The 27,266-nt window shown below is 48.7% G+C and overlaps 1 protein-coding gene across 1 annotated transcript in view; it reads right to left on the bottom strand.

Annotated features, from left to right (window-relative positions):
• The window catches only part of TENM4 (teneurin transmembrane protein 4), a 392,087-nt gene that overhangs the window by 204,657 nt on the left and 160,164 nt on the right, over positions 1-27,266 (bottom strand). The window contains exons 4-5 of the mRNA XM_060102952.1: positions 21,220-21,318; positions 19,754-19,989 (exon numbers count right to left, since the gene is read on the bottom strand). Of these exons, the coding sequence (XP_059958935.1) occupies positions 19,754-19,989; positions 21,220-21,318 (335 nt within the window). The remainder of the gene's footprint in view (positions 1-19,753; positions 19,990-21,219; positions 21,319-27,266) is intronic.

Raw genomic sequence — 27,266 nt, 5'->3', positions numbered from 1 at the left:
AATTCAGTGAAAAGGTGAAAAGATGCTAAAGAGTTGAGAAGAAGGCTGTGGAAAGGCATCGAGTTCACAGGATCACCCACGTTGAAAGGTTAATGATTTCTAAAAGCCAAGAGCTAGGGTGGGGGGAGTTTCTTACTCCCTCAGATCTGGTTAATCTGATCCCAGGGCTGACATTTTCCAGTCGCCTTTTCCTGCCCGGCGAGACATGAGAGAGGGCTGGGAAAGTGCAAGCTCCATCTTGACATTTTTAAGAAAAATGCTCAGTAGATGTTCAGATGTTGAAGGCTCCCCCCAGCACCCAGCCAGCAGGAGGCAATTAACAAAGTCATTATGCAGAAGTCACCGAAGTAAGTATAGGAGAGTTTCCACTGTCACATGCATGCTTCCCTTCCAAAAATCGAATGCACAAACCCAGTTGCATCTGTAAATTAGCAGCTCTAGGTAGTGACTAGAGATGGTTATAACTTCAAGAAACTGTTGATTCAAGCAGCATTCTTGGTTTCAAAAGGCAGCAGGAACCAAGCCAGCTGCATGGCTACCTACTTTTCTGTTTTACATTATTAATGCTCAGTTGTTTGTTTGTTTGTTCTTAACTAGCATCATTTCTGTAAAATATAACTCATTAGAGTTCTCTGACTTATGGTCCTCTCATGTAGAAAGCAAAAAACAAAAAGGCAAAACAATAACAACAGCAAAACGACAGAGCTTCATTCCCCAAGTTCTTCTCCTGGTTTTGCAACAAAGCCACAACATCCAAAAGTTTCAAACTTAGAAGCCATATACACAGAGATGTACACTGCAGTGTACTAGTAAAAAAAATCAGAAGCAACCTAGATGTCTTAAAATAGGAGAACTTAGCTAAACTATGATACAAGTACTAGATGGAACACCAGGTATACATATGAAAAAAAAATCTAGAAAGAGATATGTAAAAATGACATCAAGCTTTGAATTATAGTGGTAGGATGACTGACTAATTTTCTTCACGAGTTTCCAAACTCACTTCCATGCTGTTTACATTAAAAAGGAAGTTCTACAGCTTAGTCTTAGGAGCAAGAGGTAAAGAAGGAAAAAGGGACCAAGTGGGGAGATCCTGATTTTGAGCACATGCCACATGTCAGACACTTAGGCAAGGGGAATTACATACATTATTTCATTCAGACCTTACATAAACCTTGAGAAAATCAGTAGTATTCCCATTTTACAGACAAAGAAAGTGGAGGCTCAGAGAGGCTGCAGGACCTGCCCAAAAATACTTGCCAAGATACTTCCCAGGTGGGAAGTGATGAAGTCACTTTTGAACCCAGGTCTGCCTGGTCCCAAAGTCCAGGCTCACCTCTAGACTGTTGATGAGTTACAATGCCTGAAATTAAATTAAAATTAAGATAATTTTAAGGCAAGGCCTCTGCTGACAGTATAGCCAGGTTTTCTCTTTTGAGATAGTCTGTTAAAGGACCTTCATCTTAGGGGTAAAGCATGGGGTCCCCACCTGTTTACATCCTGACCATGGTAGACAGGGCTGACCCCCAAAAGCAAAACCATGTAAATGCAAGTAAGTGACTTTGACAGAGTCAGTCCTCAAGTTTGGGTCTATCTGGAGCGTTAAGAGGCACATCATTTACTAGGTTCCTGACTCTGGGTAAATGACTTAGCCTCTCTGAGTCTCAGTTTCTTCATCTGTAAAATAGATAGTAGTATTTACCTCAGAGGATTAAATGAAATAATGCATGTCATGTGCTTAGAACTGTGCCTGGCACATAGTAGGAGCAAAATAAATGGTAGCTGTCATCATCCTTGTCATTTTGCTCTGCTGATTTTCCTAATTCCCAGACCCCCTGAAAGATTGATTCAAGCCAGCTCTGTTCCATCACCTTTCCTTCTCTCCACATATTGCCCCTAATTTCCCTCCCACGCCAACCGCAAATTTCTTTGAGCTGGGGCTCTCTCCCTACCCTGCTCCCATCAGCTGACAGACTTTGGGCACAGGAACTAGAGATATCTGTCCAGCGGATAAAACAGTTTTTAAAAGCAGAATTGCTATAAAGCAGCCTGACAGGATCCCACTGCTGACTACGTGAGGCTAATTTTAAAACAAGTACATATATTGTCTTTCTTCCTATCTCTGGATAAACCTGACTGCAACAATCAGGGTTACTGTCTCTCACCCCCAAATTAATTGTTTTCTGGAGAATGGACTCTGGCACAGTTAATCATTTTTCTGCACCATGCAATGCTGTGGGGACAGGAGGCCTTTCAGCAAGGATTCACTGGCAGCTGCTCAATAGTTCTGGAAAACAAGGGGGTTGGGGGGATGGGCATGAGAGAAGGGGAGAAACAGGCACACCCACCGTCAATGCGGAAGAGAAAGATCAATTTAAGTGGAGGGCACTGAACACTGGTGACACGGCAAGTTGTAGGGGGACCAGGGCTGGAATCTAATTTGTGCAGAACGGAGTGAACGGCTATTACTGCAGTAATGGAGTAAGAAAACTATCTTTTCTGGGCCCCTTTCACCCGACGGGCTCTACTAAGCCTTCTTCTGTGCGTGACTAGTTTAGGGGTTGGCCACCTTGGACTGACCTCAGCCCAGTAATGTGACCTCTCCCTGCCCTACTCCCAATATAGCGCTGGTGCCAGACACAGGAAAATGGGAGGCACGAAGTATAGTTGGTTACGGGCACAGCCGTCGCAGCCAGACAGCCCTGCGTTCCTGTTCTGGTTTTCACGTGTATAGTTACATGACTTTGTTCCTGTTATTTAAATCTTTTGACTCCCAGCTTCCTCATCTATAAAATGGTGACAATACCTAGCTCCAAAGAACTGCTGTGAAGGTGAAAGGAAAGAATATATTTTATGAGCTTATTATGCTGCTTGGTATTCACTCAAATTTACTATCAGAGGGTAGCCTTCTACATTGGTATCATCATCATCATTTGCAGTGTATATTAAGGTTTTCACTGAGAAAGTGAAGTACGGAGATTTCTTGAGGGAGTTGAGAAGTCTGAGTTTTTGCTCTGGTTGGGGGGAGGATGTCGCTATGACTGAACCTGCCCCCCACTCACTGGGTAGATGAGACTCAGGCTTGTCGGGGGCACTTGGGGCAGAGCCTGGAACTGCGCTGAGCCCAAGTCTCCGGATTTAGTTCCGAGTTCTTTCTGCTAAATGGCCCTGTCACTAAGTCACAGCAGAAAATCCTGTAAGAGCAGGAAAGGCCCCTTCATGGCTTGTTCTTCCGTCAGGCACTGCACTCCCAGGCTAAAGGAGTCATCTTCTTGAGCCTAAAGTTAAGGGACTGAGCCCACGGGGCAGGTGATATCAGGCCGCCAGCAGGCCCTCCCTTAGGGCAGGGATCATTTCTCTCACCTCCATCCCCCAGCACCTGGCCCACAGGAGAGAAGAAGAAAAAGAGCAAAGGAAGGAGACAGACATAATTAGGTTTATAACCAAAACAGTAACAGCTCCCACTTATTAAAAATTGTACCATGTGCATGACACAGTGCTGGAGGATGAACATTCATTATGTCATTTAATCTCACAGCTTTTTTTTTTTTTTTTGTGGTACGCGGGCCTCTCACTGCTGTGGCCTCTTCCATTGCGGAGCACAGGCTCTGGACACGCAGGCTCAGCGGCCATGGCTCACGGGCCCAGCCGCTCCGCAGCATGTGGGATCTTCCTGGATCGGGGCACAAACCTGTGTCCCCTGCATCGGCAGGCGGACTCTCAACCACTGCGCCACCAGGGAAGCCCCAATCTCACAGCTTTTTAAGGAAGATAGTATCTCCATTTTATGGATTAGGACCTCAAAACATAGTGACAAAGTAGATATTATTAATCTGATTTTGGATCTTTACAAAACCAAGGCCCCAGAACAGTCTATCACTGCACCATTCATCATGGCAGCACCAAGATCCAAACCCAGGTCCGGGTCACTCCACACCTTGAGCTCTTCGCAGACCACTGTCAGAGCCCAGGTCAGGCTTCCATGCAGTCCTGACCAGAAAGAACATGCAGCTTCTGCTCAAATCACTGCTGACAGAGCGGTCAAGGAAGTGGCTCCACGCAGTGGACGACCCACCATCTGCCCTTCATATTCAAAGCCTCGTTAAGGATCCAGGGAGCAAAATCACCCCAGGGTTGCCAGCCTGTTCAACGGCTCTGCTGGGGTGCGCAGCCAGCCCTGCCCTGGAAGAAACATGTCAGCCGGGGAAAGCTGGGAAAGTGCCTGTGATTTCCCGAGAGGGGGCGGAACACTGGCCTAGAGCTCTGCTGGGTTTCCTTTCTTTGTGGTGCTTGCATCCAAGTGCCAAGACTATTCACAAGGCTATCTAAAGCATTTCTATAAAAAGGTGTCTCAACTTAGCCAAGGACCAGCCTCTCATGTGTGAGGCCTTGTCCCCTCCTTCCTGTATCAACCATCAAATGGGGCCAAAGGAAACACGGGTTTGGTTCACGCTTGGGAGCTCCAGAAGGAGAAAGTGCCTGTTGCTAGGTTCCATTTCCATAGCTACTAGAAAACGTCCTGTTGCAAGGCTCTGTGAGGCACCCTCCCACTGCCTGACTTCCTTTGGCATATCAACCACGTAACTGGGGTTTTTTTTTTTTTGCAATGATAAAGTCAATTAGGAGGTGGTCCCCGCTGTACCTCTAAATGGAGTTTTAATTTGTGTGTATATTATTAGGATAGGCCTTTTCCCTCTGGAACAGTCACTTCAGCGGGAAGAATGAGGGTGGACAGCTTAACGCAGAGTCTGCCACCCAGATTTGTAACTAGGGATGATATTTCTTTATAATGAGAAGCATTCCTAAAGAGCATTTTAAACTCTCACAGAACAGAGTGTGTGATGTCCCTCCTTTACTCTCCACAGCTTCCCAGCCTCCTGCCCACTGGAGCGTTTTCTGGCTCTTTGGGATCATACTACGTTTTCTTGCCTCTCTGCCCTGTCTGTGCACAGAGCCAGGCACGCAATACGCACGAGTTCTCTGATATGCAGGGACCCCTGGTTTGGCTCAGTCCTTAGATTAGGAAGTTTAAAGCAGCACAGAGTTCCAGGCACCATGATGATGATGATGATGATGATGATGATGGTGATGAGGATGATGATGAATGTGGTGGTGATGGTGATGGTGATGATGAGGATGATGATGAATGTGGTGGTGATGGTGATGGTGATGGTGATGATGATGGTGATGATGGTGGTGATGGTGGTGAGGATGATGATGAATGTGGTGGTGATAAAAGCCACTGTTATTAATAGTACCAAGCACTGGGCTTAGTGCTTGATAAACACACTATCACTTAATCCTTGCAAAGCCCTAGGAGGTAGGTACTATTATTATCCTCATCTGCAAGATGAGGAAACTAAGGCTCCAAGAGGTTCAACAACTTGCCCAAGATCACACATTTAATAAGAGGCAGAGGGTCACTTCAGATCTGAGCCAAATCCAGATTGTGCAGAATCTGTCCCTAACCCCTATACACGCTGCCTTTCTGATTAGACGTAAAACTGTGGAAATGACAGAAATGGAGAATAAAAAAGGAAATCTCGTAATTCTATGGCCCTGCCTCACTGCTCAAAGTTTGTTGGTGATATTTTCCTGAGGATAGAAACTTGAGCATTTGAAACACTTGTTGAGCACAGTACGTGATGTTCCTCGTTGCTTCTCCCTGCCCAGGAATCTCTGTCTGTGTGGGTTTCTCCTGTCCCTTGAACACACAGCCTGCAGGCTTTGTTGATGTAACATCTCTACGTGGAACGGCCACTGCCTTTCCTATTTATTTATTTATTTATTTTTGTGGTACTCGGGCCTCTCACTGTTGTGGCCTCTCCCGTTGCAGAGCACAGGCTCCGGACGTGCAGGCTCAGCGGCCATGGCTCACGGGCCCAGCCGCTCCGCGGCATGTGGGATCTTCCCGGACCGGGGCACGAACCCGCGTCCCCTGCATCGGCAGGCGGACTCTCAACCACTGCGCCACCAGGGAAGCCCGCCTTTCCTATTTTAAAATCATTCTCCCATCCTTCACGGCCTACTTCAAACTTTAACTCTTCTGGGAGGACTTCCACCACTGCCCCAAGCCAGAAGTGCTGTCTGCTCTCCCCTTCCCAGCCCCGGTTCCTGACCATTACTTCAGCACCTGCCCCATGCACACCGCCCTGACAGTCCATCTCCAGGTGCTTCCCATCCATCCCTTGCTGGCTCTGTTGTCCCCCTACGTAGCCAGCAGAGCAGATCTGCAGAGATAGCTGGACTCCCAGCTCTGGCCCTTACCAGCTATGCATCTGCAAATAAGTCACCTAACCACTCTGACCCTCAGTTTCTTCATCTGTAGAAAGGGAAAGAATACAAAACCATCTCCCAGGTTCTTGTAAGGATTAAATGTAAGGAAAGTCCTTTTGAAGTATATTGAAAATATAAGACATCATTATTATGTTGCTTAAAAGTTAACCAATGAAAGAAAGAACACCCAAAGTTTAATACACAGACTAATGCAAAGATTTACATGTGAAACTTCCTACACAGCCCCAGACCGATACCATTAGGGGTAATCACAGTACAATTTAATGGACTTAATGCTCTACAGAAAAGTGAGGAGGCATAAACAAGCAAAAGAAGAGTTTCCAGTTTTCAGGTAAAGAAAAATGCTACTTCTCCTAAAATTCTCATATAATCTTTGTTACCCCCAAGTCCATCTCCTCTCAAATATCTTTTTTTTTGCATCCATACTGGGTGGTGTCATGTGTGTTCTCACACACAGAGACTCATACACTAAGACACACATAAGAGTCCGATGAGTCTGTCTTGCTGTAGAATTCTACAGATGGCCTGAGTGATAAAATTTAGGACAATGTGATGAAATGCAGGCCACAGCTCAATTAATGATACTGGCATTTTTTCTCTTCCCCCACTGGAGGCTGTGAACAAAATCCTAACTCCAGGCTCAAAGGCGCAATAAATCTAGCTGTTTGCCACACACATCAGCAGGAAAGGCTCCCTCCAAAATGAAATGTTACACTGGTGACAATCTAATGCCACAGCACATGAAGCCTAGAGAATAGGTGAATCAGATAACACGAAGGGCTAGTGCTCAATAAGCGATGTGTATCGAGGTCCCCGATGACATCTGGGCCTCCTTTGCTCTCCAATCCTGAAGCACTCTGGGTGCAAACCACAGCTCCACTCAATGCCACAGGTACATAGCAATCCTGGCACAGTGCATGGCCCAGGGCAGATGGATGCTAGTTTTTCTTCCTTAGGAAAATAAGGTAGTTTCTCTCTTTACTAAGGAGCTCTGCATCCTCTCAGCAGTTCAGATCAGGTGAACCGTCCCAGCCCCGCTCCAGCTCCGCTCCAGCCCCACTCCAGCTATGGGAATCGTAGAGCACAGTGGGAAGAGGGCAGGCTCTGGGGGCAAATCCTGGCTCTCACACTCACTAGTGACGTGGCCTTGAACAACTGACTTAATTTCCTCAGGTCTCAGTTTCTCATCTATGAAATGGAAATAAAAATAGAATGGTACGTAGCACATGGCTGGTACTTGACAAATATTTGTTGGATAGGTAGGATTGTTAAGAAGATTAAATGAGAAATATATATAACACTCAGAGCATGCCTGGAACATGGTTAGCTCTCAACACATGTGAGCTGCCACCTCTGTTAGATCAGGGTAGGTTGTGGGAGGGAAGCTGGGAGCAGGGGCAGGAGAAAGCCCCAGACAGGATGGCAAAGCACCCCCTTGTTTGCTCTGAGCCTTGGGTATGGAGCACAACAGCAGAGAAAGACATCAGGGGAGGGCTCTGAGAGCTGGCATGGTCTACATAAGGAACATAGGACTTGGAATCAGAAAATCTGGTTTCTAGGCCCAGCTCTATTACTTACCAGTCGTTCCAGGTAAACAAGTAATTGAACTGCAGCAGGCCCAGTTTCCACATCTGGGGCTTGCAGTGAATAATCTTACACAGTGCAGAGACTGCTGGAGAGGACTGATGGGTTTGACAGGCCTCACATGAAGGAAAGGGGTTTATTATGTATCTGCCCAGTGGAGCCTCTGTTCTAAGGGGGAAGGCGGCCAGCGTCCTCCTGCAGTGCCTGTGGTTTCTATAGTTCTACATTCAAGAGCCTTCAGTAAAAGAGAGACTGAGGCCCGCAGTAGGTCCGATGCACAAATGGATAGTTTAATGCACAGTCTTCTGACACACGTGCCAAAAAAATAGCCAACATTCCTATCTATTGTCCTTTGCCTTTGTTCAGACTGTTCCATCTTCCAGAAAACCAGTCTTAGCTTCTCTTTTAATATCTTACTTGATTTACAAGGCTCAATGCCTTGGGGAAATTTACCTGATCTTCCTGGTTAGAATGAATTGCTCTCTCCTTCGGGCTCCCACAGGGGTAAAGTTCAAACTCCAGTAACATGCTTTTATCATCTGTCTACTATTGCCTTGGGCTCCTTACACGTCTGGCTGTCTATGAAACCATGGAAGATTCAAAGCAGTGATGCTAGCTTATCTGGCTTTGTCTGTCCCTGTAGCCCGGGACACAACCCAGCAAGCAGGCTCAGTGAATGCTCCCCAGTGTCTCAAACCTGAGCTTGGGGAAGCTCCCTCTATTTCATCCCAGATTACCTGAAATCTCTACATCTGCAGATGGCCCTTGGCTGCTGAATCTTGGTTTCAAATCTCTGGGTGATCCAGCTGCCCGGAAGGGTGAGATCTGTATTTCCTCAGCACCCACCATGGACCACTCACCGAACTGGACCCTTTGTTCTGTCACTTAAACACCTCTTGGATATTAATGGACAAAATTATCCATGAGGAAACCAAGATGCAGAGAGATAGAAAAACCTGTGTGAGCACGGCTGGAGGGCGAAGTCTGTGCTTTTGCTATTAGACTGTACTCTGTCTTTAGGAGGATGAAGCCTTTTAGTTGTGTGGTTTTGTTGTTTTACTGACGGAAGGAAAAAAATACTGTGTTTCTTTACTGCCATCTCACTTCCTCTCCCCTTTCCCGCCCCTCCCTTTTCTTCCCCCCTGAAATGAAGGGCCGCTTGGCTGGGCTTCCTCACCTCTGTCCCTAGCCTGCAGCACGAAGCACAGCCCTGGCTGTACGGACCTCCCCTCCGCAAGCTAGGTATTTACGACAGTGAAAAAACAGCCATCGGGGAGACCACTCTCACTTTCTCTCTGCATCTAAGTGCAATTAAATTATGTTATTTCACAGTAATTAGTTCAGAATAAAAACAAGGACTTGGGGACATGTTCTTTCCAAGGATGCTAAAAATCTGTAAAATCGATTCCTTTTCCACACTCCCGGGGTGCAGTTGGGGAAGGAGCACCCCGGCCACATAGCTGGGGCTACTCCCTGACCAACCACGGCTATGTTGCCTCTTTGGGGGCCTTGAAACTATCCACAGGACAAGGCCCCCCAAGTCCTGGGACAGTGTGTTGTCTCTGGAGCTGCCATTGTTATAAAAAATGAATATACTGAATAAACTCAGGTCCTTTCTTTTTTGAGGCATTTCCAAACTCGGGACGGCTTGGCCCTCAAATTCAACACAACTTGTTTGCTAGGGGGAGGGGAAGACAGATGTCATTCACTAGTGGCTCTTATTAGAAAGAACTAGGTGCCCGGTTGTCATTGCATCCCCAGAACAGCCTATTATCTGCTTTCACAGAGGAGGAAACTGAGGCTGAGAGAGGGCAAGGTTCTCGCTTCAAGTCTCACAGGTGTAAGCAACAGACAAGGTCTGTGCCCCACACCGAATACATTTTGGAAGCCACCTCTGGTATTCTCTCCCCTTAGTTTCCAGTAACCATTTTCACTCTCACATGATCTCCCTGCCTCTAGACTTTTCGCCTCTGTTCCCTGTAAGAACCTAAGCTTCTCTGCTTACCATTTTCTTTCCCCCTGCTCCATGCCTTGCAATATCAGTTAGCTTCTGGTCCTGACATCCCTCCTTTCTCTCCTTCAACCAACTTTGGCTGAACACAGGCTACATCCTGCCACACCCTGGTATGAGAAGCTGTGGCTATAGCACTGGGCAAGACAGAAATTGCTTCCACCGCCATGGAGCTTACAGCCTGACAGTGGAGACACAGCTGAGCGAATCTAAGACATAGTCTGCAGCTGCAATGACCGTGAGACCCCTGAGCACTATAAGAGCATATGACTGGGTTCCTGGCTTACGGCGAGGGAGTCAGAGGAGCTTCGCTGAGGAAGGGATGCGTGAGCTAGGCTCTCGAAAGGGAACTGACTGGGAGAAGGTGTGTGGTTCCCTCCAGGAATGAAGATCCCTTTACCTCTCTGGGTCTCGGGGCCACTTGTAACCTCCCCCGGCCCCCACTCATTAAACCAGCTGACCCACCAAGATCAGACACAAAGCTGCATGCTAGCAGCACTGTGGGGAAACTGGACATCTAGCTGGGAACCCGGGGATTCAGTCCTTTCCTTCTGAGGAGCCCCTAGCAAGCAGTGAGTCACAAAAGCTTTAAACTGTCCATATCTTGTGACCCCCCTCCAAAAAAAATATCCTGCTCAGGGGGACACACCCTCCCCAAAGTGAGTGAAAGAAGAAAACAGAAGAGGTTTTCTTTCATTCTGGTTACAGAAGTGCTATTTATAATAGCAAACAGTTGGAAACAAAGGAATACAATGATATAATAATGGCACAAATATGATAGAGGTATTAAACCTGACAAGAATGAGAATTTTGTGTCAATACTTAAAAACGTGTACAAAAAGATGGTCCCTGAAAAAGGCAGAAGAACATACACATGCTGACTACATGGAGGTTTTTGGCTGTGATCCTCAAAGGAGGTCAAGTATAACACACAGAGAACCCTAGAATGTTTCAGTTGCTTGCCCTCATATCTTAAACTCTAAGTCATGTCTTTAAATTTTCTCAAAAACACTTTGATGTCTTAAAGTTTGAAGGTTATTGTAAGTTACACCTGATTTTGAATCCAGTAAATAAATCACTTCTTTACTACACATCCCAAAAATAGTACCAAAAACTACCGAGATGTGGAATGGATGAGTGGTGGCCCGAGGCTGAGGATGAGAAGACAGGACTGATTTAAAAAAACGGAACTTCTGTGGTGATAGAAGTGTTCTGTGTTTTGTTTTTTTGCTTTTTGTTTGTTTGTTTGTTTGTTTTGCGGTACGTGGGCCTCTCACCGTTGTGGCCTCTCCCGTTGCGGAGCACAGGCTCCGGACGCGCAGGCTCAGAGGCCATGGCTCACGGGCCCAGCCGCTCTGTGGCATGTGGGATCTTCCCGGACCGGGACACGAACCCGTGTCCCCTGCATCGGCAGGTGGACTCTCAACCACTGCGCCACCGGGGAAGCCCGTGTTCTGTGTTTTGACGGCAGTGATGGTCACACAACTCTGTCAGAATTCATAGAATGGTACAACTAAAATGTGTTAATCTTCTGTATGCAAATTATATCTCAATAAATCTGCTTTTAAATACAAGCAGTTGGGCCCTGATGGCTGAGTAGGTGTACAGGTAAGGGAGACACGCCTGAGTGTGGTATGGATCTCAATCCTTGTCTTGGGCCCTGAACTCTGCTAGGACAAGAACTAAGAAGAGTAGGGATACTGATGTTATCCATTTGCCCCCCAGATCCACCCTATCCTTCTCTACCCTGCTCTGTGCCCAGGGAGGCTGATCCATATGGTCTGGACCAATGGGTCCGCTTGGGCTCTGGCTCTTGGTTGGGTTCGGTTACCAATGGGAAAAGATCGGAGGGTGGGGAGAGCGTGAGGTCTGCAAGACGGACAATTTTCTCTCATGCTGAGCTGAAGCATGTTGAATGACTTCATCATTTCAGCTAGTCTTCTGTTTACTCCTGTTTTACAGGTTCAGAAACTCATCCGAAGAAGACCAAGTCCTCGTATGGGTGGCATCGATAGGAATGGCAGAAGCACGATGAGGACAAGATCCCCTGGTCTGTGGAGCTGGGGCACTTAAGAGTCGCCCCTCTCACTGCAGACACCCCTCTCAAGCAGCCCACTCCAGACAGGCGGCTGTCTCGTGAGGGAAGTCTTCTCCCAGAGCCGGCATCGGCCTTCCCATCATTTTCAGCCAGAGGGCCTTGTTCTGCCCTCGGCAATCTCACAGAGCGAGTCCGCCCCCTCCTCCGCGTGGTGGCGTTTCAGACCACTGCAGGGCACCACGCTAGCCTCAAGTCCTCCTTTTGGGGTGCTGAAGGATATTTGTCTGGGGTCTGTCCTAAGGAGAACAATCTATATATATCTTGCTATTAGCAATTCCCACAGAGCAGCATGAAGGAATCAATCTTGGAGAGCAAGCCTTTAATACAGGATCCTGTATCTCTATCACTTTTTTCTCCTCCTAAAAGATCAAGTTCAATCATCTCTGTTTCCCATTCTTTGGGCTATAAAGCTAAATCTATGGCTTCTGTCCAAAAGGCCTGATGTGAAGTCGAAGAAAAAGGGGAGAAAATGAGCCTTATTGCTCACTAATAACACCCAGGCCCAGAGTGCAACGGGCCTGTGCTTAGGAAGCAAATGGCATCTGAGATCCTGATACTGCATGAGCTGTTTGAACCAGATGGGGATAACTGCGGGGCAGCGGCGGGTACAATCACCCTGGCCTCTATTTCTAATCCTTTCTCTACTCATTTCATGTCCATTTCCCCGGTACCTGAACCCCAGGACATAAAATGCGCATTTCTGCCACCATGCTTGTGCCCACACTATTCTGCCTAGAAAACCCTGGGCAGATTTTACCTTCTTGCAAGGTCTTTTATTCAACCACATCTTACTGAGCACAGCTACCCTGGGGCAGGCTGAGTATTAGGGGCTGAGTATGCAGCAGAGAATAAGACACTAGGAGATAGGAGATCACACTCCCAAAGAGGAGGGAAGCCCAAGATCCCTTCTGCCTGGATTGCTGCTCTGCTGAAGTCACGTGTGCATGTGTGCATGGTCAATGTCAGGGATCTTGAGGGAGCCTGCAAAAGTCTGTGCAAGTCACACTGAGTGCCCAAGTCCACCTCTGTCAACACTGCCCAGATGACTTCAAGAGCTGCTTGACCCAGGCTCTTCCAGACCACGAACTGCAATAATATTCCAACCAGCAATGCTCTCTGAAAGCTGCCTTTTGAAAAGAGGCAATTAAGCTTCACAACATTCTCACTTATAAATTAAACTCATACCGCTTCGAGCAAGAGTTCAGATTTTTTTTTCTAATCCACAATCAGCTGCTGGTGGAGGTGAAAAATGTTACCTAGTTTAAAAAAAGAGTCCCTTATGGCTATGGAGCATGTTGGAAAGTTCCCCTGCAGTTACCAAGAGGCTGCCGCAGCCCACACTTGGGACTCCACCCTCAATGTCCTGGTTCAATTTCCTATGGGCATCACTCTACAGACGGGGAAGGACCTAAGAGGATCACTTACTCCCACCCCATCCTGGGCTGAGATACTGAGGTCCATAACAACCCTCTCCCAAGGCCACCAGCAAGGGACTCCTCCTTTGTCATGTGCCTTGTGTTTTTTCAACATCATCTCTTTTAACCTGTACAACAGCCTCAAGAAGGAAAGTATTCTTCTTCTTCCCGCTTTGCAGATAAGGAAACCAAAGCTCAAAAGGGTCACACAGGTGGACAGTGGCAGAGCTGAGATTTCCACTGAATCCTGATCAGAACACTGAGCTGCCTTAGAGAAATCATAGAGGATGAGGCTCCGCCCTCCAGGGGGGACCTGGACCTGACAATGAAAGAAATAGCTTCCAGGCACTCTTGGGTCTCTTTAAATGTAAAGCTCTTCCTGGTTTTTGTACTGTTAACAAGCCTTTTTGGTCTCCTATTCCAAAGGCCTATCTGGCTAGACAGGTGCTTGAAGAGTCCTCAAGATACAACTCCGCACTCTTCTGCAGTACTCAGTGTCTGCTTTTTACATAGGGAATCGGAACACGAGGGAAGCTGTCAGTTTTCTCTGGATAGAGGCAACTGGCAGTGAAGCAAAAATCAACTTTTGTCCTGGTTAAAGAAATGACGTGAGTTGTTTTTTTGGGTAATGATTCTCCTTGCAGCTGCCTCCCTGGAACAGTGAGACATCCCTACAAGTGCTTTCTGACAGGGCCCCCTGATTGCTCTGTCAGCTGCCCTGTGACTAATGCAGGCTGGGAAGCCCGCAGGCACTGCCATGAAACAACACTGGCCCAAGTTCTCACTCAAGACTTCCTCTTTTCCATGGGATGCGAAAAGTCCTAATAATACTGTTAATGACCACAATAGTATCAAACTTTTACTGAGAGCCAACTCTGTGCCAGGCAATGGGATAGGTGCATTATGCAAATTATCTTACTGGAACGTCACAAAACCCTGTGAAATGGCCACTATTATTACCCTCATTTTACAGATGGGTAAACTGAGGCTGAGAGCGGTTAAATAAACTTGCCTAAGGTCACAAAGCATGTAAGCAGCAGCAGAGCTGAGATTTGAAAGCAGGCAGCCTTATTTCAGAACCCATGCTCTCAACCATGATGCTACCCTCAGTTTCCTCGCCTATAAAATGGGCCTAATCATTCCAGCCACATCCATTATAAGAGCCATAAGGAAAGTGGAAACTGAAGTTCAGAGAAGTTAAGCGACTTGCTCAAGTTTACACAGCCAGCAGGGGACGGAGCCAGGGCCTGAATGGGGTCTTTTGATCCTCCATTATGTGACCTACAGTGTAGTGGCTGAGAGTATGGCCTTTGAAATCCTATGTCATTCACTCGTTGTGTGACCCTGGCAAGTTGTTAACTTCTCTGAGCTCTAGTTTCCTCTTCCAGGAAATACAGAACTGTTATGAGTGTTCAGAGAGATGATACGTGTATAGTAATGGCTTGGATCGATGCTAGGTACACAGTAAAAACGTAGAATACCAGATACAAGGAGGGAAAATTACAGTATAAGGCTTAAGACTGTGAGCTCAAAAGAGAAAAAAAAAAATTAAAAGCATCAGCTCAAGAGGCTGAGTGCACAGTCCTGCCATTTACTGTACGACAGTGGGTGAGTTACTTAAGCTCACTGGGTCTCCATGTCCTCATCTGTAAACTGGGGATAATAACCCATAGAGTTGCTGGGAGATTTCAATAAGGAAACACAGGGCTTCCCTGGTGGCGCAGTGGTTGAGAGTCCGCCTGCCGATGCAGGGGACACGGGTTCGTGCCCCGGTCCGGGAAGATCCCACATGCCGCGGAGCGGCTGGGCCCGTGAGCCATGGCTGCTGAGCCTGCGCGTGCGGAGCCTGTGCTCCGCAACAGGAGAGGCCACAACAGTGAGAGGCCCGCGTACCGCAGAGAAAAAAAAAAAAAAGAAAACACAAGCAAAGTGCTTAAAACAGTCAGGGCCACGTCGACAGGGCACAATCAAAGCAAACTGCTCTGATTATTAATGATAAAAAGTGACCTCTGTTATTTCTACTACTCTAAACCACACTGCTTTTTTAGGTGAAAATGTTTTTAAAACAATTAAATGCTATCAAATAAAGCATTATGGCCATGGCTACACAAGTTTCATGGTTTAATTTACAACTAACTTTCCCCTCACATCATTCTCTCCCCATTTTGTTCTTCAAACAGCTTTCTTTTCTTTAGAAAAGCAGAGGCAGGGTATTCAAATGGAGACTAAAAAGACCCGAAAACCTTCATAGGGAGAGTGGGTGACTAAAGCAAGGCACTCACCCCAACAGCAGCCTCTCTGAATGGGTGTCCTTCAGAGGCAAAAATACACATCGTCTCTCAGAAGAGATCTCCCAGGCTCGGTGAGGGTCCTCCCTGGATTCCCAGCCCAGGCCAGAGCAACCCGTAACACCCCAGGGGACGAGGAGACGGCCCAAAGGCAAGGCCCTGGGTCCTGCAGCCTTTGTGGGTGGCAAGTGCTGACTCCAATTTCTCTATCTTCCTATGAAAATAACTGCACACGTCTCTACAAATGAAAGGCCACTGGTTGCTTGTTTCCCAATAAACTTTCCAACTAAGAAACTGAATGTCAAGTGGATCTGTCAGAGCTCTGTCCAGACATGGCAGCCCTGAGCAGACACCAGAGAAAGAACAAGTCTTCCACGCCCTCTGTTTTCCACTCCCCCTCTGCTGGTGAGGTGATGCAATTCCTATCTGGAACTTGATAAGATGTAGAAAATAATTACAAATGAAAAGGTTATTCATAATTTTTAAATGAGTTAATTAGTAAACCCAGTCAGACTTGCTCATTACAGTAATTAATAATTGATTATCCTTGAAATTAAACACAATTTTCATCAAAAATCTAATTAAATATCTGTGCTTTTTGCCTGTTGATGAGTTGGTCTGCTAGCAGAGTCTTTGTTAAGGATAGTTGTGCTCAACAGAGACAATTACTTTGATTTTTAATAATTGAGAGTTCCTTACAAGTTAGTCTTCACAGCCTGTGATGATGGCCAAGCAACAAGAGCTCATCCCTGGCCCCAGCAACTGGAGGAGAGCAAGCACAAGGCTGCCAACCCAGCCCTTGAGGATAGGGAGGAACTCCCTCGCACCTGCAGTGCATTCACTGCATTAGCTTACTCTTACTCCAGACTCATAAGCATCCTTCTGAGGTCATGGGTCATGCCGGTTTTCTAGATGAGAAATCTGAACTCAGAGAGAGAAGTGAGTTGCCCAAGCTGCTCAGTGGCTGAGCTGGGAGTGGAATCCAGGCTCTCAGGCCGGTGTGAGCTCTGCCCCAGCACCTTGCTGAGTTTCCAGGTAACAAAGGGAAGACCCCAGGCTAGCCTCTCTGACCTGGTCCTTGGGTACAGAATCTAAACTCCTGTTTTAAGTTCTCCATATACATTGGGCTTTGTCAGAAGGACGCATTTATTCTTGGCAAGGACACATTCTCAGTGGACTGACGACTCCTAACTTGAGAGACAAATTCTCCCAAATCGACCTCACATCTACCCTACCCCCCACCTACACTGTCACCCTCTTAGTTGAAGCCCTCAGCGTCTCCTGACTTGTTTATGCAATAGGGCCTGTTCTTTCTTCCTCCATCCTTACCTTTCTGAGATAAACATCTGACTATGTCCTGCCACCGCTTAAAGCCCTTCAATGGCTCCCTGTTGCCCATCCAGTAAGGTCTTTAGCTTGGCCTCCACGTTGATCTTCATAATCTGACCAAACTCTCTTGCATTAGCTCCAGTCGTGTCCCCGACACCCCTCAGATACTTCAGACACAGAAGCCCCTTTTGCCATCACATCATCCTCTTTCGAGACTTTGAAATGTCCCTTGGTTTGAAACTCTTTTCCTTCACGTCTACTTCTGGCTGTGACTTGAAGAGTCAGCTAAAACATCACCTTTCACAGGAAGCCTCCTCTAGTCCTTCTGGCTGGGGCTGGGTATTCCCATAGCCCCTGAGCTGCCTCAGCCACTTCTAACACCGCTATGCTATCATATATCAATCACTGCTTCTAAGCTACGAACACCTCAAGAGTAGCGAATATATTGTTGGCCCTAGCACTCAGCACAGTGCCTGCCTCAAGGTACCTACCCTGTTTCGTTTGCTGAATGAAAAAGAAACTTTACAAAATCGTAGATTCTGAGACTATCAATGTTGGAAGGAAAAGTAAATGTCCTCCAGAGAACATGCCCAGTCAATGAATGAATCTTTTTCTTGCTTACATGGTCATAGGCACTATTTGCACCCTTCCTGGGTAGAGAACTCACTACTGTCCACAGTAGCCCCTATCTTTAGATAGCTGAGGATGGACGGTGTATTCTTGCTAAATGGGAGATGAAGAAGCCCATGGGATGGAAAGCAGAAGAGAGCTTATTTAATCATATAAAGATTGATGCCTTCTTTCTGAACTAGGTTACATAGTACATAGTATAAACCTTGACTTCAACACAAAACAAGTTGATGTCTATATGTAGTGAACTACTTGACCCTTGATGAACAGTGACACTGCCTGTTCAAAAGTCTACCCATCTATGAAATATAATAATGTCAGTCAAAAGCAAGGGCTGTGCTAGTGGTTGGTGGGGATACAGTATTGGGAGTGCCACAAAGAAACTTCCATGCCAGGTGACAGTGCTTGGAACCCCACAACCCTCACCAGTAACCCAATCTACATCAGTCATGAACCTCCTGCAGAGCCTGGGTGGGTGCTGACCTTTCCCAGTTTGGCTGTTCCTTTTACCCAATGACCCAGGGCAGGGATGGCAAATACGTGGTATGTCATCCATATTCTCCATTCCTGTGACCACAGCAGACATCAGTAATCAATCACAGAGACTCTTTTCCATCGAGTCTGAATATAGCCTTGGGATCCTTCTCAACACAGCTTTCTAGGCGGCAACAGCTAACCAATCAGACAGAAGAATAGATAAACACGTATGGCAACCTGACCCGGATGCCGTGAAATTCTGTAAGCCAATCTTCACAGGGGGAAAAGAGACCCCGGATACCAGACGAGGCTTATTATACCTCGAGATGTTTAAGGAGACCTCCTTGTTTGCAGGGCTATCGTTTTCCTGATTACTTGTTTTTATTTAATTCAAAGATCTTGAAAGGGAAGTAACCTTACAGCTTACATCACCCAAACCCCCAACCATGCTTGAACCCCTTCTCCCCATCCCAAACAAGTGGGAGCCAGACCTCTCAAGACAGTTCTTTTCCATCCACAATGACTTTGCTTGTCGCTAAGTTCTTTTTCACAATGGGCGGCCCTCGGTCTTCCTTTGGCTTCTGCCAGCTAGTTCCATTTCTATTTATTGGGCTTATACTAAAAGGTTCCCTTTGCTGACAGAATTATCTCAGAATGCCTTAGCGTGGGTTCGAGGCCTTCTCAAGCTGGTCTGACCTACCTTAAATCTTAGAATTATAGAATTTGAAGGCTGGAAAGGACAGAGGGTTAAGCCCACCCCGCTGGATGCCTTTACTAAGAGGCTGATTTTCATAGAGGCAGCGGACTCTGCACAACATCCCAAGATCTCTTCAGATTCATAGCTTTCCTGGGAGCAGACCAAAGACCAAACACAGGGGTCTGAAGCAGGAAACCAGACTGTGCTGCAAATAACTCAAAAGAGCACACAGTGGGAGGCATCGCAAGCGGGGCAGTGGGTCCGGAGGAGTTTCTTACATCACGGACGTGCCCTGGGGTCCGGTAGGAAGGCCAGTCAGTGCTGCCCCGGGTCTCTGCGCTCGCTCAGGCAGCTCTAACCACTCCCTGGGACCCTTTCTGACACTCGACCTTGGCTCCCCCCAGATGGCCCTGCCCGGCCACCACCTTCGGACATGCCGTATGGCTTGAGGTCACGCACTCTGATCTCTGGCAGTTTCCCTCCAACCCCAGGGCGCCCTGCCTCCTTCCTGCTCCTTGCCGTGGCACCAACAGGAGAGGCCAGCCTCCTGTTCAGCTGCCCAACTTGTCATTTCATTTCTAGTGACTCCCATCTACGACACTCACGTCACAGATGACCAGGTCAAAAGCCAGTCTTGGTGAGGGCTTTTGCCTGATGCCAGGCCTCCACCACACGAGAGAGCCGACGCAGAGCTTCCTCCCTGGTACACGTGCAGGAGCACGAGAGGGCCCTGAGAGCTGACCTGGATAGTCAGGGCGGGGGGAGGGGGGCGGGTGCAGGCCAGGCCAGTGATCCAGGGCTGCGCCGCTCACCCCGCAAGCTCTGACTGCCGTGCTGGCAGGGCGCCTTCATGCCCACAGGTGTCTCGATCACTGCCCTCTGGGCCGAAGGGGACCCAAGGGAAGCTGGGGTGAGGGAGGTGCTTACCCACAAAGTACGCCAGCAGGATGACCAGCGTGGCTGAGATGGCAATGGCGCTCAGGGCCGCGCACTTCCAGTTACAGTACTTGGAGGGCTTCTTGAGGTTGAAGGCCGGTCGGGAGAAGGTGCTACGGGGCAGGGGTCGGGGCGGAGGTGAGTACACGGTGCTGGACGTCAGAGGGTACCCCGGCGACGTGGTGCAGAAGAGCGGGGAGGTGCCTCCCGGCTTGAAGAGGAAGTGCCTGTGGATGGAGAGAAGCCAGAGGGCGTCAGGGGCTGACGACTCACCAGGAGCCCACACTGACCTGAGGATGCAGGCAGCAGTAGAGGAAGCATGCAGAGGAGCCTGGGGAGAGAGAGAGAGAATCACCACGGAGGAGACGGAGGGACAGAAAAACAGAGAATCATGTACCAGACCACAAAACAGGGCACACGAAGACATGTTTCCACGAAACACGGCTGGGACAGCCCTGCCCATGGGGAACCCACGTAAGCCAAGGCGGAAGGTGCTACCAACTGGACAGAAGGCTGAGTGTTGAGATCCTTTTCCTGGGAAGGGATGGGGCTGGGATGCTGTTTCTTGGGGAATAAACTAGATGTTTTCTAAAATTATTGCAGTAACTTGGAAAGTGTCTAAAATCCTGTTCTGCCCCCTGGAGATTATGAAACCGAAAAATTTCCGTCTCCCTCCAATACGTCCTTTGACTTTGTACCGTGGTGGAGGAATAAAATACCAATCGTTTTAAAGGGGGTTTTGGTAGGAGTGGGAACCACTAAGCTCTGCCATGGTCAAGAGTCCCCTAGTGGCTGTTACACAGCCAATGGCAGCAAATGCCTTCTAAGCACTCTCCTCAAAAGCCAGTCTGCTGCCTTCCAAGCCCCTGGTAAAACCCATGGGAGGGAACAGATGGGCAACTGCAGCCTGGCTACAGTCTTGAGGGCCGCACGGCAAGGTCAAAGCACATGGTTGTGGCCAAACTAAGTGCCAGGAAATCCTCCACAGCTTGGCTTTAACCATGGCCATGAGAGGACTGGGACACAGCCTGGGAAATGGGGTGCACTGGTTGCACTGCATGCCCCTGAAGTCTTAGGGTCAAAGGTAATACTTAGAGGAATCTTGCTGGGGTGCAAGATGACTCAGGCCACAGAATACATACTCAGGGCCAGCATACACACAATACAGGGCCTGTGCTGCATAAAAGTTGCTACATGAGATGGCTTTCAGAATGGCAGAGGCAGCCAATGAGATGCCAGGAGCGTCATATTAACCGGACTGCTGTTAATATGCTGGGGGACAGTGTATGCCAAGGATAAACTCTTGCAAGTTGAACATGGACTTGGGGATGGACATGCAACATGGCCTCATCACCTCCCCCAGGAGATCCCAGGGAAAGGTCTCAGAGTCTGCATGCAAGTGCAGGAGCCACAGGGAGAGCACACACAGAGAGGAGGAGCATGGGGATGTCACCTACCCATCACTGTAAGACCCATCATGGCGGGAGGCGCTGAGAATGTCCATCTCAATGAGGTTGTCCTGCAATGTCCCTAGGAATGGCTGCTTGCCTAGGTTTCTATGCACACATGGAGACACGAATGAAGCCATGAGTCATGCATCAATGAAGGTGGAGAGCAGAGAAACACACAAAGTGGCTGATGGGTGCAGCTGTGCGTGAGACCAGCAGGATGCAGTTTCCAGGCAATGGGTCTGTGTGCAAGCCACAAGTGCCCGGGGTCTGCCTGGCCCGGGGCATCTGGAGGGAGCACTCTCCATCCAAACCTGTATGTCTGCCAGCTGTGTGCATCAAATCACAGATCTGACTGGTGAAGACTGACTATGGCTCAGGTGCTGAGCTAGGCATGTTATATCCATTTATCTCAAGTCTTCAAAAGGGGCAGTGCAAGCAAGGCAGTGTCATCCCCGTTTTACAGACGAGGAAATGGAGATGTGGAGAGGTCCCAGGACTAGCCAAGGCTACTGGCTAGCGAGGTTCAAAGCAGGAACTTGAGCCCAAGTTTATCTGGTTCCAAAGCCTGCGCTTTCTCCTCTACTTCACCCTGCCGACATCTGCTTTGACAGCAGCCAGCGACGCATACTTTGCTTGTCCAGAGGAAAAAGACAGACAAGCATTTTGGGCCATTTGCTTCTAAAGCTGTGGTTTTCAAACTTGCGTAAGCACCAGAATCCTCTGGAGAGCTGTGCTTCGCTGAGACCCAGCCCCAGAAATTCGGGGTCAGTAGGTGTTGGGGGCCTGGGGACCTGTATTTCTCACAAGTCCCCAAGCTGTGATGATACTGGAGTGTGAGGGTCCTTTGGCAGTGCAGGGACCTGGGTGATGACAGATTGGTGAGGATGGCACCCCACAGAGACAGAGGGGGAGGCTCTTTTGTCCCTCCACATGCACTGAGGGCAGTGCAGCATTTCGGGACCCAGAATGCAGGTAGACACACTGGCTATTTTAGTCTCAGCCGTGCCTGCTAAGTGGCGTCACTCACACATGAGTGCATGGGATCCTGTTTTCTGACATTTCAGGATTGCTGCCACCTCCCTTGAATCATTTCGAAGAAGCCGGTGGTGGATGCAGCCTGCTGTGTGTGCCCAAGGGAAGGACTGACTGCAGAAAGCTACCTTTCACGCCCAGCCCTGCCAGGGAGCATCCTTCTGACTTTGACCAGGTCGTGAGAACCGGAAAACCTAAATTCAAGTCCCTTTTCTGCCGCTTCCGTGCTGTGTGACTTTGTGTAAACACTTTAACCTCTTCTAATCTTATACTACTTTTTACATCTGTAAAATGGGGCTAATACTACTAAGCTCACAGGTTGCTATAGGACCAACTGAGGAATGTTGGAAGCTTTTCAAGGGCTAAACAAAGATTACAGAAGTACTAATGCTAACTATAATAACGACTACCTACCCTACATCCACCATATGCTTTTCACTGTCTAGAACTCTGCAACTATTATCCAGTGTAGATCTTCCTCTTCACAACAACCTACAAAGTCTCTGTCATCATCTCTGTTTTGCGGGCTGGCACAGCAAGGCTCAGAGAAGTAACAGTCCTAAGGTCCTACTGTACAGTAAACAAGCTGCAGAGCTTGACAGCAGCCTGAGTCTGTCTGACGCCAGAGCTCAGGCCCTCCCTGCCTGTAATCCTGGGTCGCTGCCTAGCCTGTGGCTTTGCCCTTGGCCGGCCTCACAGACCAACGCGAGGGGTTGTAAGTATACCTCAGAGCACCATTTCGTGGGCACTCCTGGGTACAGGCAACACTGTTTTGCAGCCAGGCCTCTGAGTACCGCCGTGGGGGTGGGGACCTTCCCTTTGAGAGGATCCTGAAGCAGTCTGGGTCCAGCAGCCTGGGTGGCAGGCGGTTCTGATAGCATTCACTACCCCAGGGCATCCCACAGAGCCTGGGAGTTCCTGCAGGGGAGTCCCTCAGAGTAGCCCCATTTCTGCCCCCAGACAGATGGCCTCCTGATGGGAGGTCTTGTGACATAGTGGGAGGTACACAGGCCCCGGGGTCGGCAGGGATGTTATTATTGCCTTGAAATAGTAAGCCTCATTCTGTACTTTCAAAACGGAGTTCTGGGTCAAATTATTAGGTCTCATTTGACTGCTGAGAAAACCAAGACCCAGACAGACATGTGTCCTGCTCCCATCCACACAGCAAGTCAGTGGCAGAGCTGGAACAAAAACCCGGGTGTCCAGACTCCCAGTTCAAGGCTCCCTACTAAATTTCCTGTCTACCTCTGCCCCCAACACTCTGGGTTTCTGGTTCTTCTGAAACACAGAAGTGATGAGGATTTCCTGATGGGGACACTGAGCTGCTGAGCCTTCCTTGGGTCACAGTCCTGTAGGGTCTCCAGCCACTGCTGCTGGGAGCTCAGGTAGGGCCACTGGATTCATCTGACCTCACGTTGGTGGGTGTTGTTAACTCATTTTACAGATATGGAAACTGAGGTCCAGATAGGTTAAGTGACAGCCTAAGATCACACGGCAGTGGAAAGCTAGAGATGGGACTCAAACTCAGATCCCTCTGGCCTCACAGCCCCAAGCTGCCTGTAAGCAAAGAGTTGCCGCTGGCTTGGAGAAGGACCTGCAGTGCAGTGCTAGACTGCTCTTAAAGCTCTTCTTAGAGAGGGGAGGGGACTGGCTCCCCTCTAAGCCTGAGGGGGGGCCCTGGACCAATCCCTGAGCTGCCTGAAGCAGGGTTCCATCTCTCTGACCCAGGGCCGATTGAGCTTGCCTCCCAAGCACAAAACGCACGGCTTTGGGGAAGGAAGTGGCTGGGAAGCTGCAGTGGCCAGTAGTTCTTCTGGGACTGCCCTGTTCAACAGCCCAGCTTCTCACCATGAGCCCACTGTCCTGGACCATGTTTCCACCCCCTAAGCCCTGGGACAGCCACCCGGTAGAGCAGGACAGGCAGGGATCACACCCCACACTCTGCAGACCCCCACCCCTGCCAAGGTGTGCAGGGTGTTAAGAGACTTGGCCAAGACCACACTTAGAGTTAGTTATGGAGCTGGCATGTGAACAAATGGATGAACAAAGAAACAAAAATGAACCAGGTCTTCCCTGCCAATCTCATGATGTCACTCTCGATTTGCGAGATGTTGGCAGCTACTCACCCCTACTTCTACCACCCCCAGCCCCCATGCCCACAGGGAAAAGTGCAACCTCCTGTTCATGGAACTCAAGGTCCTCCATGAGTGACCCCCATTTACTGTCATCTCCACTGGGAAGCCCCTGCAGCTCCCACTTCACCAAACTCTTGACTCTCTCTCCAGAAGGCCAAGCTCCCTCCTGGCCTTTGCACAACTGTCCCTCATCTCAGAATTCCTTTCTCCCTGCAGATTCTACTAATGCATGCCCCAAGATGCTACCTTTAATAACCAGGAAGGCAGCACTGGACAGTGGTTAGGGGCATAAGCTCTAGAGTCAGCCGGCCTGGGTATGGCTCTTGGCCCTGCCATTTACTGGCTATGGTTCCTTAGGCAAGTTACTTAAGTTTTCTGTCCTTCAGATTCTTCACCTCTAAAGTGAGGAGGATAATAAGACTACCCTTCTGTGCAGAAGAGTTAAGATAGCAGTCCTGACTGCTATCCTTTGAAAGGCCTGCTTAAAAGGCTGGCCCTTGGCTGGTGTCTGGGAACTTAGGGTTCAGGAGGGTTCCCACCATCAACTGATAAGAGGGGCTGACTCACTGAGTTTTATTTGTACAAACAATATGGTTTATGCTGAACACCTGTTTTCCTTCTGGGAGTCTGGATTTTGGGTACTTGCCAGGCAGGTGATGTCCATGTGACCAGCCCCCAGTAAAAGCCCTGGGCCCTGAGTCTCTAATGAGCTTCTGTGGTTGGGAGCTCATCAGAGCACCCAGTAAGGGCTCTCTGAGTGTTGGTTTTGATTGTTATTTGAGGCTTCCAAGCTGAGGGAGCCACACCCTCTCCTCTCCTCTCAGAGCATCATCCAGACAGCCCTGTCTCCATTCATTCATTTATGGGTCTGTCTTCCTCCCTAGACCTCCAGCTTCTTATGTGGCAGTGGCTGTATCTTATGCATGTCTGTGACGGAATCACCAATGACAGGGACGACTGTCCTTCCCAGCTCCCTGCGATGCTCAGGGGCTGGCCTGGCGCACCAGCAGACACCGTGTGCCATTCTGGGAAGCGTATCAGGGCTGGAGACCACGGGATAGTCTCCCATCCCTGAGGGTGGGCAGGGCTGTTCCCCAAATTGAGTATAACCACAAAGTGGTCCCCAGCCTCCCAAACCAGGCCTGAGATCACATGAGTTGGAGCTGAGGTCTGGCAGTCTTCTGTTCCAGCTTCCCCTTCATCCGACAGGAGCCTGATGGTTTATTAATCAGGCAGTCCCTGTGGAATCAATTACGTGTCTAATGCTGCAGAGTGTGAAAGAAGTGGATCAGGTTTTCGGGGACCCTGAACACATGGCTCCCACCAGAATGGGCCACAGATGCACCTGCAGGGCTTAAAGCAATATCACACCCCAGCTCTGGGGAGCACAGGTAGACTTGATCTCCTCCATGGGGGACTCAGTCACCCTGGGGGAGTGCCAGAGGCACAGCAGGGGCAGAGAAAGGAGTGGGTTAACCAAGCCCTCTCTCTCCTCTGTCCTTCTGCTAGCCTTCCTTTTCCTGCCGGCATGCAACTGGATTCCCCCCCTGGTCATTCTACCAGCTGTTATGGTATTTGCTCAGCTATTTACTTTAGACTCTCAACAGAAACTCAGTGTGACAATTAGGGAAGGGTCTGTGGCTGTTTCCCTGGCATCAGGAGGCCCCCCGTGCTGGTGGCACTTGGCAAAGCTGTTTAGGACAACGGTCTCAAACAGGCCCTGCTCTCTGGGGCTTCTAGGGCTTGGCTCAGGCTGTGCCTCTCCAGGCCCTCCTTTCCTTCCTGCCTCTCGCTGGGGAGTCCTGCTTTTCGACACAGTCACACAGCAACAGGTCTGTTGGGAAGTCTTCTCTGTGCCCCACTCAAGTCTCAGGTGAGTATATGTATCCATTCATTTGTTCCATCATTCATTCACTCATTCATTTCACCTGTGTGTTAATATCTATCAAGCCCCCAGCAGTTGGCAAGGCTGTGTTGTGTGCTGGGGATCCCGAGGCAAATTAAAACACATTTCCTGTGCTTATCTCTATCCTACTGCAAGAGTCTAGTCTCTTAAATGTCTCAGGCACACAGTAGGCATTGCGTGAATATTTACTGGACAACAAGTACTACATGATAAGCAGTTGAGCGCTTACTGTGTGCTAAGACATTTGCAGGCATTATTTTATGTAATTGCTCCAACATCCTTACGAGGCAGTATGGTAGATTCAAGGTGGATGAAAATTCTTGGCACTTCTCCCTTTGAGAAGTGGGGTCTACTGTCCCTCCCTTGAAGCTGGCTGGCCTGTGACTGCTTTGACCAACAGAATATGGTAAAAGTGACACCGTGCCAGTTCCAGGCCAAGCCGTTTAGGAGGATCAATGGCTTCTTGTCTCAGTGCAGTGGAGCCTTGAGCTGCTGAGGACAAAGTACAGTTCCCTGCAGGGAAGGCTATGTGGAGAGACCCCGAGACCACATCAGAAGGAGAGGGGCCCTACCGAGCCCAGCTTTCCAGCTGTCTCCCCCAAGGTGTCAGGCACATGAGTGAAGCCATCTTGGATCCTTCAGACCAGCCCAGGCAACAGCCAAATACCACTGATTGACCCCAGTCTATCCCACGTGGAGCAGAAGACCAGCCCAGCTGAGCTCTTCCTGAATTGCTGACTCACACTATGAAGCACAATCAACTGGTGTTTTTTAAACCACTAAGTTTTGGGTAGTTTGTTATGTGGCAATAGATCATCAGAACAGGAATTTGCTAATATTTTCTCCCTTTTAGAGATGAAAACTTATAAGGTCTAGGTCCACAGCTAGTGAGCACTGGGCTGGGGGGAGGGTCTGAGCATAGGGTGTGTCTGACCCTGAAATCTGTGCTTTGAACAACTCGCTACAGTGAGTGGACCATC

This window comes from Mesoplodon densirostris, chromosome 7, assembly GCF_025265405.1.
Source record: "Mesoplodon densirostris isolate mMesDen1 chromosome 7, mMesDen1 primary haplotype, whole genome shotgun sequence".
Taxonomy (NCBI): Eukaryota; Metazoa; Chordata; class Mammalia; order Artiodactyla; family Ziphiidae; genus Mesoplodon; species Mesoplodon densirostris.
This window is presented reverse-complemented; position numbering and strand designations above follow the sequence as displayed.